The sequence below is a fragment of the Diadema setosum genome, unplaced genomic scaffold (genome assembly GCF_964275005.1).
Source record: "Diadema setosum unplaced genomic scaffold, eeDiaSeto1 scaffold_49, whole genome shotgun sequence".
Taxonomy (NCBI): domain Eukaryota; kingdom Metazoa; phylum Echinodermata; class Echinoidea; order Diadematoida; family Diadematidae; genus Diadema; species Diadema setosum.
The window spans coordinates 93,911-109,638 of record NW_027307675.1 but is presented as its reverse complement, the minus strand read 5'-3'; the positions used below and the strand labels follow the sequence as shown (position 1 = coordinate 109,638).

The following is a 15,728-nucleotide window of genomic DNA, read 5'->3' as shown; positions in this document are numbered from 1 at the left end:
ATTAAGTAACTTCCCCAAGGTATTCTGATAAGAATCTTTTGAGTGGTCCACAATATACAACCATGCTTTTCATTGTACCTATCCATTCTTTTTTACCCTCTAAACGTAGCTTTCTTTGCATATTTGTGAGTATCATTAATCCTTCGAACAGTCGAATGTTTGCAGCAATATAATTCCTTCTTAATTCTCTGCTTTGTTTTGTTGGGAAAAATATGAAAATAAATGCTTCAAACAAGAAAGGAGAAAGGAGTTTTTACATCCCGGGTAATAAAATCAGCAAGACACTTTTCGATTTTAACTTGAGTTTATGCATTTTTATACCCCCGCCAAACGAAGTTTGAAGGGGGTATATAGGAATCAGCGGTCGGTCGGGCGGTCGGTCCGTTGCAAATCTTGCGTCGCGAACTACTTCCTCAGTTTTCAACCGATTCCCATAAAACTTGGCACAGATGTGTGCCTTGGGTTGTAGATGTGCAAGACGTATTTTTTGACAGTACCCAAAAGTACGTTGCCATGGTAACGGCATATTATGGGCAAAAATGGGTACAAATCTTGCGTCGCGAATTCCTCCAACAGTTTTTGATCAATTTTTATGAAATTAGGTACAGATGTTCATCTGAATATGTTAATGTGCAAGACACATATTTCCGCAGTGGCAAAAAGTGCGTTGCCATGGTAACGGCATGTTATTGGTAAAATATAGGGCAAAATGCTTCATGGCAAAACTGCTTCATCAGTGTTCTTCCAATTCTCATGGAATTCATATTGAATGTTTGTCTTAGGATATAGGTCAGCATGACACATTTCTTGACAGTGACAAAAAGTATGTTGCCATGGTAACAGCTCACATATTATGAGCCAAAATGATGGAAAATTTTGTGTTGCAAACTACTTCCTCAGTTTTTGCCCAATTTCCATGAAACTTGGTACAGATGTGTGCCTTTGGTTGTAAATGTGCAAGACACATTTTTTGACAGTACCCGAAAGTACGTTGCCATGGTAACGGCATATTAATGGCAGAAGATCAAGGAAAGATCTTGCGGATTTAACTACTTCCTCAGTTTTTTGACCAAAGCTTATGAAATGTGGCACACACCTTGATCTTGGTGGGAAGATGTGGAAGACATATTTTTCGGACGTGTCGGTAGCTGCGTTGCCATGGTAACGGCATATAAATGGCAGAAGATCAAGGAAAGATCTTGCGGATCGAACTACTTCCTCTGTATTCGACTGAAGCTCATGAAATGTGGCACACACATTGGTCTTGGTGGGAAGATGTGCAAGACATATTTTTTGGACATGTCGGAAGCTGCGTTGCCATGTTAACGGCATATTAATGGTGGAAGATCAAGGAAAGATCTTGTGGATTGAACTACTTCCTCAGTTTTTGACAAAAGCTTATGAAATGTGGCACACACAATAGTCTTGGTGGGAAGATGTGCAAGACATATTTTTCGGACGTGTCGGAAGCTGCGTTGCCATGGTAACGGCATTTAAATGGCAGAGGATCAAGGAAAGATCATTCCTTGGGTAAGACTGTCGTCACGGGGCGGGGGTATTAATCACCTTAAAAAGTGAAAACAAAGTTCTGGTAAGGGCCTGAGAACCCGTCTGGCACCATTTCATATTTGCTTGCAATATATCGAAAGAGTCTACAAAGAAACTTACCTGGCTGACGCGGTTTGCCGGAATGATGAGTCGTTTTGGAGTATTTTGAGAAAAATAATAAAAGTCGGTAGACCGACTTTTATTCCAGAAGGCTCCAGACTAACTCGGTCTCAGGGAAAACTCGACCCTATTTCAGACAATTTACACACAGTTCGTGATCGCCATGTTCATCAGTACTCTATACTACGGGTATGGTTGGGTGTTCATAATATCGGACACCTAACGTTTTTCTATCAATAGAAACGTGAAAGATCTCACAATTTGCCTGAAATTTTACTCACGTGTGGAGAAAATACTCCGAATTCACAAGCGCGCACTGAAAATGCGATCTGAGGTACGCGCTCTATAGATGGCGGCTTCGAACGCGTGGGGTGTCATTTTTTCCGCACTCAGTTGCCCGGCTCATATCGACCGACCACCCCGCCCTCTATTGACAATACGTATAAAGCGTACTTAAACGCGTTTTTTCGACAAGCTGCTGTTTTTTTCTAGTCGTAATTTTTTCCCCAATAATATTTGAATATATTTTGAATCCTTCGATATTACTTTTGAAGGACTGTTTGATGAATTTGACTTGATTTTCATTTAATAGGAAACTTTTCATCGTAATTGAAATAAATTAGATGAGTCGGTTTGTTTTTTCACGGTATTCATTTCTCGTTTCTGCATCAACTCGTACGGTCGTAGCGCAAGCGGGCGACAAAATGTTTATGTCATGTGTATGCGTGTAACGTGTGTGCACGATCGTACAAGCGGCGGTGACAATTTTGCGGTCAAAATCGTCAAATTTATTACGGAAGGATACTCTACATCTAACAACGAGTCAGCAAAGGTACCGGCCTAGTTACATGTAGTTACACGATAAACCTTATTCGATTTTGCTAAATTTCGGTAATTTTTCGCCACATTTTACTCGGTAGCGTAGCCCAGTGAAGAATCGAACACCGTTGCGCGCGTAGTCCCATGCGTACATTTTCTTTCTGTACGCGCAATGCCATTATAATGCGCGGTCGGTCGTTATGGACCCGGTCGGTGGGTTGGACCCCTACCATACCAAACGAGGCCTTGATGAGCAGACAGGAAAGTGCGTGCTAATCCTGTACAAAACAAATGGACAGCACGCTGTCCTCAAGCCTATATAGTATACGCACATCACCTCAGTACCCACAGTTGCTGAGACGCGCGGTCTTTGAAGTTTTTGTTGTTGTTTATCAAGCGTCTTTAGTGAGGTTCACACCTAGGTCCCTTTACCTTAAGGTTTTCTAAACCTCGAGGTTTTGTAAACTACGAGGCACTAAACTCCAAATTAGCGTAGATGTAGACGCATGTAGTTTAGAAAACCACGACAAAACCTTAAGGCGAAGACACCACGACAACACCACAAGATTTCTTAGGGTGTTGTCGTGGTTTAAGCGCGTAGTTTAAGCGCGCTGTGGCAGCGCGCTTAAACTATGACAGATGTGAACGGAGTTTTGTTAACCACGACGCTCAGTTTTTTCCACAATAGTGTTGCCCAATGTGCAAACTAGGCGCCCTTTATTTTCTATCGTAGTTATCTTTACCTCGAGGTTTTGCTAACTGCATGTAGGTGTGAACGGCATCGAAGTTTTGTCGTGGTTAGGGGAACGCATTTTTGCGCTCGTAGTTAGTATAACTACAAGTTTTTGGATAGGTGTAGACATGGCTTTTGATTGTTTTTAGAGGTGCTTGAGAGGCGCACACTAATTTTGCATGCGCGCCAAAGAGGTTTTTGATGCGCGCGTTGTAACAACTCGGACCATTACTGCGAGTAGCCAGAACGCTACAATGTAGTTTATACAGGCCGCTCCCATTATGCATAATACAACGCTGTACAATCCAGAGGGACAAACCAATACAACTCATCTCGCCGTCAAGCAAAGCGAGACCGAGTTATCCCCGAGTCCGAGTCTAGCCTGACCCCGTTCGGGTAAGTTCTGAGACTGAACGTTTTTGGTTAATATTTCCCATTTTCGTCGTTACCCATCGAATATCTTGTTATTACAGCGTTATTCCGCACATTTCCTAGGCATACGTTCACATTTTGGAGCAAAATCTGACAACTTTTGCAGGCTTACCAGAACTTTCTTTGGGCTTTAAGTGATATTGTTTTAATCTTGATTTTCCGAGAACATTCCCCAAATTTGAAACAGATTTTATGTTACAATACAATTTAATACTTCTAAAATGAAATCCCTAGGTATACAGATTTCTTTTCCTCGGAAAAGACATTTTATTAATAGCAATAGCGGCTCGTGTTTTCCCTTTGTATATTGTCCAATGCCTATATCTGTATGTGGTATACAATATGCATAATATCTTTACCCTCTAAAAATTAATTTGGTAAATCAACATTTTAAATGTTGTCACTCCTCAAACCTATGTTACTAATACTCAAATGTTAATGTTAAATTCTACGTTCAAAATGTTGACCTACCATTTCAGAAATGGTAAATCCAACATTTCGGATGATAGAGTCAACATTTCCCACTTGATTGGAGGAGTGACAAAAATTAAAATCATTTTTAGAGTGTATTAGACCGATATGCCTGTATGTAGGTACGCGTTCATAAAGAGACCGATGTATTATAATGGCGTAGAAATTTGATTTTGTTGTGGCTTCCGGTTAATTGTATAGTTGAGTGTTTATAACATAATTATATACAAGGTACATGCGTGTGTGACCCGCCACAAGAAGAGGATCCGAAAGTCACTGACGGCTTATCCGATAAAAATCGAGTTTGAAGTCAAGAATATCATTAAAATTGGTCAAAACCATCAGATTGCTGTTTTTGGCTTAATCTTGTAGTCTAATGTATTTTCTACCATCTGCCGAAATTTCGAAAATAAATGATCCAAAAAAGGCAAGAAATTAGCCTCTTTCTGGGCCTTGATTTTCCCACTTTCAACGAAACGGAAATGTGTCTAAAGATCCGCAGATAGACTCCTCCTCCAAGAACGAGGGAGCGATCTTATTGGTCAGAGCGTATCATTCTGAACAAGGAAATAATATCAAGTCATTTTTAGAAAATCAACCTCCCCCGACTTTCGGATCCTTTTGTTGTTGCTGTGTCCATATATATATATATTGAAACAAGGAAGGAAAAACTGACCAGAAATAATTGTAATAATAAATAGCGAAAACTTTGATTTGTTTATGTCAGGTTAATGTGTGTGTGTGTGTGTGACACAAATACACACACTATAGCTTCTGACCACACGAGCAAAGAGAGTTAAGGGTTTGGGACGAACACCGATCTAGGGCTTTCAATAGCTCAGTCGGTAGAGCACCGGTCTAGTAATCCGGAGGTCTCGGGTTCGAATCCCGATGAAAACCCATTTTCTTTGCTCAAAGTTTTCGCTATTTATTATTACAGTTATTTCTGGTCAGTTTTTCCTTCCTTGTTTCAAAATATATTGCAAAAAGCTGCATCGCTTCGGCGATCCCTCACATTTATTCCAAAGTTGATTTACATCATTTCGGTTTATGTCAGGTTAATGTGTGTGTGTGTGTGTGACACACATACACACACTATAGCTTCTGACCACACGGGCAAAGAGAGTTAAGGGTTTGGGACGAACACCGATCTAGGGCTTTCAATAGCTCAGTCGTTAGAGCACCGGTCTAGTAATCCGGAGGTCTCGGGTTCGAATCCCGATGAAAACCCAGTTTCTTTGCTCAAAGTTTTCGCTATATATATATATATATATATATATAATGGTATTATTATCCGCGTGTTGGAATAAGAGCATGAAGACGATGAAGACAAACAAGTTGACATAATGCATTAGAATCCAACTTCATTTATTTGTAAACCAAATTTTCGACCCTTGCACGGATCTTCCTCAGGGTAACAGTGATATTTGTATTAATATCACTGTTACCCTGAGGAAGATCCGTGCAAGGGTCGAAAATTTGGTTTACAAATAAATGAAGTTGGATTCTAATGCATTATGTCAACTTGTTTGTCTTCATCGTCTTTATATATATATATATATATATATATTACAAGAAAGAGTCTCAAGTACGTCATGGATCCAACGATTACAAAAGAATTTTTTTTTTTTGTAATCGTTGGATCATAGACATTGTCTTTGCACTGACGAAGGTCTGAGGCAGACCGAAAATTTTGTAATAAAATTTTTTGTCATCGTTGGATCCATGGCGTACTTGACACTCTTTCTTCTAATAATTACAACATTCGAAGTCCAACACGTGGAAAATTCCAAGATGAATATATATATATATATATTCATACGTTAATTGTTAATTCCAAGTGTCACACACTCACAGAAATGCAGATCATTATTTTTCTTTTATTACTTTGTTTAATTCCATGTATCTTTCTCTTACAAATGCTCGTGGCAAGACGCCATAGAGTAAACCAAAGTTTTTATTTATCATCTTTTTAGGGCCTCAATGCAGACGAGGACTTTCGAGAACGCGTCGAAATGTTGCAAGTAAGTCCCCCCCCCCCTTCTGCCTCCTCAAGCACAGCCAGAAAGCACATCTCATTTATGGTTGTTTGTATTAAATGGGCGTATCACAGAGATGGTGTTTGACAGACATTCAAAATGGATTTTACTTCTTCGCTCGGATTAAATGGGAGAAAAAAATATGATGAGCGCTCCTAATCATCAAATCCGAGCGTTTGGAATACATTTTGTATTTGAGGAAGGGGTTGAGATTTCACTGTCTTTGACATCTGCGCACAGTGATGAAAAATTGATGATGGGGTAAGAGCCCCTCCCCCCCCCACAAGTCTGTTTGTTTGTTTTTTAATCATCATGAGTTTGTCTGTGTGTGTGTGTGTGTGTGTTTTAACACATGATCAAGCCAGTCAAATGCTTCATTGACGGTCCATCAAAAAGTAACCCTATCATTTTCCTCTTGTCTATTGCACTGATCACATTATGAATAAAACCAATCAAACCATAAGATGTGGATCTCCATGCCCTAAATTCATACTGGTTTTTCTTTATGACACAAACTTTATAAGAAAATAAAAAAAAACCGAATTTTTCAAAGATTGTGAATTCAGTTTTGTTTGATTTGTCCGAATAATTTCTTTGTGGATTACGGGAGGATGGATTAATGAAAGGAGTATTAGCAGAACTGATTTGATGTTGAATTGCACTTAAATGTTGAATTTGAGGAATACAGTTAATCAGTCCATGAGCTAATATGTAAACTCATTCACGCATCCCTGTGTCACTATTTACTGTTTTGGTCAAGCTTCTGACATTTCAGGATTATGTCAATCTTCCACCGATTTATTTTGTCTGAGTACTGTATATAATGTGAACGCGATGCGGCGCTCTACCTCAGGGAATAATGATCCAATCTTGTCAGGGTAAGACTATGATCGACTGTGGTCGATTTTACACGGTCTTTATTTCTTCCCATCCCATGCATTTTCAATCAAAGCTTGCTTGACGACCAGAATACAAGAGTTATGTTTGTCCACCCGCCCACGCTTGCAAGCCCTACTAACTAGCGGGCAGAACCCTGACTGTACACGATGGACCAGTCTATTGAGAAGGAATTGTGCCACAACAATCACAAGAGATGAGAGAATAGTAAGCACTTCACTTCTTTTTCTTCATGCTTTTCATTTTCACCTCCGCCAAGGGGCAGGTTAAGTTTTCGTTACCGTTGGTTTGTTAATTAGTTAGTTAGTTTGTCCGTGTGCAAAATAACTCTAAAAGTAGTTAACGGATTGGGATGAAACTTGCAGGAAAGGTTGAGAATGATACAAGTAACAAACGATTTCCTGTTGGTAGTGATCCGAATTTTTTTTTTTTTTTTTAATTTATGAAGGAATTTTGATATTTTGGCAGGTAGGGTCAATGAACTTGGGAGTTCAGGCTGCGCGTATTTGAGGTTTGCATGCGCGCATTAAAGTGCGTGTTCTAGTTTCTGCCAAAGATAGTAGAGATATAAGATACGAAGGCGCGCGATAAAGATGGACACAAAATGGCTACCCTACATGACGATACAAAAGAGAGCTAAGTACAAACTCAGTACACCTAGGAACATCACTCATTTCGAAAGGTAGTGGTATTTATATTATCTTAAAAAGATTTAAAAATTATAGTCGTAGCTTTTTTTCGATTAAGGGGATTACTTTGAAGAACGAGATTTTAGAGTAATAAGGATTATTTCGTGGGGGTAAAAATTTGGCAACAACATGATCTCACAATCAAAGACGCTTGATAAACAACAACATCTTCAAACAGCGTGTTTCTACAGAGAATCCGATAGACCTAGCATTTGCAAGCGCGTAATCAAACAGTGCGCTAACGCGGAACCGGGGCCGGTATTCCATAAACTAGATAAGCATGCTTAAGTCAGAAAATCTAAGCAATTTTGCTTATTTTCTGGCTAAGATAAAATTCTTAGCTTAAGTTCGTATTCCATAAAAATTGGCTAAGAATTTGTCTTAGCATTTTGCTAAGAATTTTGCTAAGAATTTTGTCTTAGCTAAGACAGATTTCGGCTTGCTGGCTAAGTATATTTTCTTAAAAATGTGCCTTCGGTATTCCAAAACGACATTTGTCTAAGAAATTTACCCTAAATCTAAGACAGCTATTGAGCTGTCTTAACTTGGGTTCCAGTAAGAAAAAATTATGGGTGTAGCATAACAATGTAGAAAAGATGGCGGCTTTAGCTCATGATTTTTCATCTTTTTGTAAATAAAGAAGTTCATCAGTAATCAGTAATGTAAATGAAATGAGTTCAGGGTTTGACGAAGCGTCTCGTGTGCGTCTCGTGGGAACTTGCACAGTAACAATACGGTAGAAACTCGGTGGGCCATGGGCCGCCACGGGGGAATCGGGGGGGGGGGGGGGATTGTGTTGCGCGTATATGCATATGCGTGCCCTCGACCTCCTTCTCAGTGCGCATTAGCGGCGGAGTGGAGCGCGCAGCTAGAGGAACGCACATAGCCGCCCGGATATAAAGTCTACGTTTATGCCACAACCCACTACATTACGTAGACGTATGCCCTAGCTTGCTTATACACGTGCGGCTATCACACAGTTTGTGTATCGAGTCAGGCGAGTACTGTCACAAAGCGTCCTCTCCGGCTCTACCGGCCGGATCGGTGAGTAAGAGTACGGACTAATCATCTGGGCCTAGTAACTACGTTAGGGTGTAAACATAAGTACTCGCTTTGATTTTGATTCTCGTGATTTCATGATGTTTCTTTTTTCACTCGGTGTCGTAATTAAAATGTGGTGTGATGTGATTGCGGTGTGAGTCTCACTTGTAAGGCCGTAACTTTGGCCGAAAAGATCCAAAACAACACGTAACTGTTAGGTCTAACTTGTTAGGTTAATTGCCTACTATTAAATAAGTAGGCCGTTTACTGACATTCTAGACACTGTGAGACCTAGAGTAATATGAAGACGTTGCTCCTATATATATATAAAAAAAAAGCCTCTGAAAAAGTGTGCACTAGGCCTAGGTATCTTTTTCCATGGGTGGCTAGGGTAGTTGCGATTGTTGCTTAAACACGTAAAATACATAGACTTTCACCGCGGGGCAGCTGTTCGCGAACAGTGATGATATGAATATCTTGCTTATGTCAAATGACGTCATCAGAATCTAAGATTTTTGCTTAGCCAAAACGCCCGACTTAAGAAAAATGCCTTACAGTTTATGGAATACCGTTAGGGCGATTTTCTTAGCTTAGCAAAAATCTAAGACAAATTGCTTAAACTTAAGCAATTTGTCTTAGAAGTTTATGGAATACCGGCCCGGGTTGTTTCTACAGAAAGCGCGTACTAGTAATCGGATTGAATCCGATTCTCCACCTGAATGGGTAAGCACTATCTGGGCACCCGTCCCGCTTCATCATGAATATTCATCATCTACATGTATCCGTAATACGGTGAAAATACATAATTTTTTCATTTCCCAGCAGCGTTTCTACATTTCTCGGCAAAACTGAACATTTTTCCATCCCCCGGCGAGACGCTTTAACATTCCCCGTTGATGCAATTTTTCGAGATTTTTACATTTCCCGGCGATACGTTTTGCACGTATCCAGCGTTCTGCCATTTACTAGTACAGTATCTTACTGCCTGATGGATATTCATGATGAAGCGGGACGGGTGCCCAAATAGTGCTTACCCACCAAGCGCTGGGATCGCGAAGCGGCGACACTGTGTTAGAATCTACGTGGTCAGGCCACTCTTCCGAGATATGGGTCCTAGTAGGCCTACTGAAACAAACTGTTAGATCTAACATTAGTCCTTAGTGTAAATAACACCACTATGACTATGAGATTTAGCTCGACTACAAAACATCGGAAATCCATAAAGCAGATACCTTACCTGAAAAATCCAGCACAGGAACAACAGTGCCTGCAGGACAAGGGTCCAGACCTAGAACTGGAGTCTGGACTTTCGTCTGGACTTTCTTCAAGTTCTGGCAGCAGAGGTATGTAACGTTACGCTGTGCCTTATTAGCACTGTGCACATAGGGCCTAACTGTTACAGCTGCTGCAATGTCGACGGTGAGTGAGTGTAGGGCCTACTCATCAAAACTTGGACTGCCACGTACTGTAGAACCTACTCCTGCTCAGTAGTCCTAGTCCTAGTTCTAGTATTTCAGAGTCAATGTGTACTGGGTACCGTTTTCATCTCACTAAGCGTAAATCGTGCGTGCCGTTGAAGAGAGTCTATAGAATTTGGATTTAGATTCACTCAGCCCTCATCTACGTATTGACCGATTCTGTGACGCGCTATGTGTATTTTTGGCATGGGCGCAGCCATAGTGGGTGTATCAGCCGACCCCCCCCCCCTCCGCACTTCCCCACCCCTCTCCCTACCCTAGCACGCGCGCAGAATGAAAAACTGCTTTAGCCAATAGGCGTCTCGTACTGAGTGCGCGAATGCTTGTTTAGCGCGCGAACCTTTGTCACAAGTGCGTGATAAACATGTTGCCCCTGGGTGGGGGAGAGCAGGGGGGGTCGGCTGATACACCCACTATGGCTGCGCCCTGTGCCGTAAAATGTCTGCTGCCCTCAACGAACCCGAATCGGTCAATAGCACCGAACTAAAACATAGTGGAATGCGTGTCCCTATTCCCAACATACAAGAGACCGTGCAGCCAAATTTACCGTGTTGCGTCGCCATCTTGTTAGGTCAATTTTTCCTTATATGGAGTGCACGCTTAGGCGCGGTCAGACTGGGCCACTGGTACGCGCGCAAGCAAGAGTACGCCGTCCAGTGGCTAGTGATTATGACATAACAATGCACGTTTGTACATGACAATGGCCTTGCGCTTCGGAGACATAGCCCGCAAACAGATCGAGAAGTTTGGCGGAAAGTTACGTGGAAAGTTTGCGGTCACACTGGCAAAACTTCGAGTTAAACTTCTCGATCTTTTGCCAGTCTGACAAAGTCGATAAAAAGGGTCTAGAGCTCGACGAAATCATATTATGTGCACGGGCGCTGTGTGTAGGCTGTATGGCGGCTATGCGGAGGACTCACATTAGTTCTTTTAACATGTTTGCGGCGTTTTTTTTTTCCTTGCTGTTGAATTTCTAGATTGCTTTATTAAATCTAGAATTACATATGCACCGTAAATAAATCAAGTTTCTTCATTAATAAGCACTTTAATTTAGGCATAATGCTCGCCACTAAAAGAAGTTAGGCCCAGAGTTTCAGTTGCTCATCAAAAGCAGGCAAGATCCTGCGTCTGTCTTATTGCTTCATATCATCAGTGCTTCCACTTTTCAAGGTCAGTCCTCCTGAAATCGACACTAAAAACTCCTGGAATTTACAAGAATATCCTGGAATTTTTCAAACAGGCTACAAATACATGATTAATTGTGAGGTAAAAATGACAGAGGTAAAAATGTCATAGTAAAATGGCAGAGGTAGAAATGGCAGAGGCAAAAATGGCAGAGGTAAAAATGGCAGAAGAAAAAATGGCAGAGGTAAAATGTCAGAAGTAATGAGAGCGATTTCGTCAGAGGTAAACGTATGAAGAGGTTTTGAATAATGACCTATAGCCAGAGCAAACTGTATTTATCAAATTATCAAATCCAAATTGCAGATTTGAAGAATATTTATTGAATTATGTTTTAAAAAGATGACAGCACTCTCATTATTCTGATTTTGATTCAAGTGCAGTGGCGTAATCTGTCTGTTCAGAGGAATAATAAACCAGCTAAAAAGAGCCTAGTATAGGCCTATGGGAAATTATCATTATTATTATTATTACTAAAGGGGGTTTCAACAATGCTGCATAGCCCTTAAACAGTATAATGCTATACGTTGTTTCGCCCAATGAAGTTATCACACACACAAACATACACACACACACACACACACACACACACACACACACAAACACACACACACGCACGAACCCACTTTTGGTATAAATATATACTTCTATACGCAGATATACAACATTTACTCTCACATACACACTCTTACACAAACGAATTCCGCTCACTTCCAGGCTAGTATATTGTCATTATTTTTCATTTTTTGAACTGTTTAGTGTAAAGAAGTGAAGGAGACATTGTCGAAGCGAACCGCTAATTTTTCACCTGTTCTATGTTATTTTCTCACATTCAGGTTTCGTAGGAGCCTATATCTTTCTCACAAGGCCTGATAGAAGTAAAAATACAAAACGCAAAAAACAAACTATAGCTAGATGTATCGGCAGACATCAGTAGGCTCTGGCAAAATATTTCATTACATTGTTCAAAGATTTAGGAGTGATCCCTGAGGTCACTCCAAAATGAGTGAAAATGAACATTTTCACTCAAAATTCACTCCAATTTCACTCTAAATTCACTATTTTTTGTATTCACTCCTTTAAGAGTGAATATTTTCACTCAATTTTTTTTTAGAGAGAGTAGGAGTGTAGGAACATTAGTAGAGCATTTTGTGATACCCCTATATATATATATATATATATATATATGTATGATGCAGAATATTTCAACACGTATGCCCCCTTTACTACTGCTTATTTCTGTGTATTGTTGTTAATGCGCATGCGCAATTGTTTGTTGTCATAGAAGAAATCATAACAAAAGAACGCTTTCATCCACTGAGCTGATCCGAGTCCAACGTTACCGGACACCCCCCGCACTCTCGCTTATTTTGTGGATAATTACTCCACATTTAACACCAGTTAATATCGGTAAGTTTGAACAAGAAATATCATTTTATTCATTGTGTGACAATGTATGCAAATATTGATTATTTACAGAGTTATTTGAAGTAATTATATTGAAATTTATTAGGCACTCGGATGCTGGAGTAAAGGAGAGTCATTGAATATTGATAGATTACACTTTGTCGAATTCTCGCCGTAATAGATTATTCATTTACAAGGCTAAATGTGTGTCATTTAATTTAAGATAAAGAATTTTGTTGACATTCTTTGAGTAAGTGCATCTTGTTCAGATCTTTCCTGCCTCTCTGATGATATGATTTATTTGATGTTGCATTGTCAATGCGAAGGATTGAATTGTTGTAAATATAGATTTATCTAACGTAGAAGAATAAGAAATTTGTGGATTTTGCCATTTTCGTGTGCGGTGTGCCGGTGCCCAAATGCGCTATGTAGTTTACTTTTGGGGCACGCGCGGGGTAGCGCTTTCTTGATACGCGCATCCTTGTAGGTGCACGCGCGTACCCCTGCTTGCTACCCTGGATGGGAAGATGACGAAATAATGGCCATTATGACGTCAACAATACTGTTATTATGTTAACAATGATATAATTAGCATATGTTGTGTAATGAAATTCCTTCTGTTTACATTGGATTATTTACATGTCATTTACTTGACAGTGAGTAATGATGAAATGGATATGTTTTGCAGGTGGCTGAGGCATACTCTCTCCATCACGGAGTTTGTCAGGACTTTGTTGTCTGTCTCCTGTTTTGATGGTAATTATAACCTTTGTAAATTGTAAATATTTTTAATACAATACTACGTTGGCGAGGCTTATATCCAATATGTTTTTATGAATATTTGTACCCTTGTTTTACATAGGTCGCCAATAGTTTGTCACCTGATGCGAGAGGTTTTGCAGGTCGTTAGATGTATCCTATTATCGACACACTATTACGTCAGGTATTGAATAGTGAAGGTAATATTTAAAGCTTGGTTTTTAGAGGTCAAATGAAAATGTATGCCATGCAGGTCAATAATAATCTTCGTATGGATGTATTCGTAGAAGTAATACCAGTTGTACCATAATGTGTTTCATTGTGATAATTGATATCATTCATATTATTATTGATTTCTTTTGCTAAAATAAGTGAAAGTATTATTTACTTCATCGCTATCTTCTTCTCCCTCTTTTTCTTCTTCGTCTTCTTCTACTTCTTTTTTACTTCATCTTCTTATTTCCTCGAAGTGCACAGCCTGGATCACGATGGAGATCAGAGTGGTTTAGTTCTCTACCTTGAACACAGTGTTGCGTTGTTTTAGGTTTACATTTTAATTTCATTCTTTGTATTCTTGTAATCCAAAATATATTGTTTTGTAATTGTTATTCAGATCTAAAAAATAAATGAATAAATAAATTTACTATTCAATTTAAAAGAATTGCTAATAATGCGTCGTTCTTTCTCCCCCAGTCTTCTTATTTGAACAACAGATTTAGAAAATTGCTCTCCCACTTTGATATTGATATTTCTTTTGTGTTTACTTAAATACCGAGTGGACGCCTATTTGTCCCGTCGGTGACATAATTTTTGGTGCCGAAACCCGGGAAGATTGAATGAAAGAACGATCACAGCAATTTGTGTTTTAGCGATATTATAACTAAATTCATAGAAATTTAAACAAAACCAACGCAACACTGTGGACTGTGGACCGACGACTACCTGACCACGATGGATACACCAGGACCACCACATCTGTCTCCCATCACGCCGAATGGATCACCATGTGACACCCCCGTTTCTCAACGTGCACCCAGCATGACGACAGCAAGGCTATCACCCCTACAGCTGGCCGGATTCGACCCGATGCCTGCCCCAGAAGTTCATCATGGACGCTATTCCAGCTCTACCCCGACGCTCCTTGTATCACAGCAGTTGAAAAGTGTTAATGTGTTCACAGGTAAAGGGGGTATGAGTGTTGATGACTGGGTGCGTGACATGCGTTACCTTCTTGATTCTAGAGGAAACATTTCTCCCCGCGCGAGTTTTAACGAAATCGTCAGACACACGGGCGGTAGGGCTCGTGACCTGGTCCTGAATCTAGAGCTTCAGGGAGGAGAACTGTCGGCCGAGAGGGCATTCAGAGAACTGCTCGATGAGTATGGGGATAGTGATGTCACATCATCACCCATGGCAAACTTCTACTCACGCACGCAACAAGCCAATGAGACGCCGTCGGAGTACGCAGTAGCTTTAGAGGCTAAACTAAGGGCTGCACGAGATCGTGGTGACCAGGCAGCCCTCTGTGGAGAGTCGGTCCGTGACGCTATGCTGACCACACAGTTCATGTACGGCTTACGCGATCAGAAGGTGAGAGCCCGTCTGGCACCGATGAGGCCAAGAGACATGTCATTCCGGGAGCTTCGGAAAGAATTACGGGTCATCGGTGCGGAAGAGAAACTTGCCTCAGCCCAAGTGTACAGACAGCAGACCAGGCCGAAGGAAGGGAAAGAGGGAAACACCCAAGATCTGGATACAGTTGTGAAGATGGTGAACGAGCTGGCCGTTACTCAGGAGAGACAGATGGACCTGTTCCATCAAACGATAGAGGAACAGCAACGTCACATCAAGAGTCTTGAACAGCGGCTTCAAGAAAAGGAACAGGTTAACAAAGGAGAAAGACGGACCCGCCGACAACTGTTGATCTGTTACCGATGCAGACAACCTGGGCACATCGCCAGCTCCTGCCCAACCCTTCATACGCAGTCAAACTAGGACGACCCACAGATGAAGGGCAATCTGTGGGTGTAGGAGTATATGAGCAACGCAGCCCTAAAGGAGGAGAGGTGAAGCATGGCCATGGTGAATCGTTAATAGGACCAGTGAACAGCAC

The 15,728-nt window shown here is 40.7% G+C and overlaps 1 protein-coding gene across 1 annotated transcript in view; it reads left to right on the top strand.

The window, feature by feature from the left end:
* LOC140245875 (complement C3-like) overlaps positions 1-15,728 on the top strand; it is a 145,304-nt gene that overhangs the window by 46,048 nt on the left and 83,528 nt on the right. The window contains exons 18-19 of the mRNA XM_072325360.1: positions 6,100-6,147; positions 7,115-7,266. Of these exons, the coding sequence (XP_072181461.1) occupies positions 6,100-6,147; positions 7,115-7,266 (200 nt within the window). The remainder of the gene's footprint in view (positions 1-6,099; positions 6,148-7,114; positions 7,267-15,728) is intronic.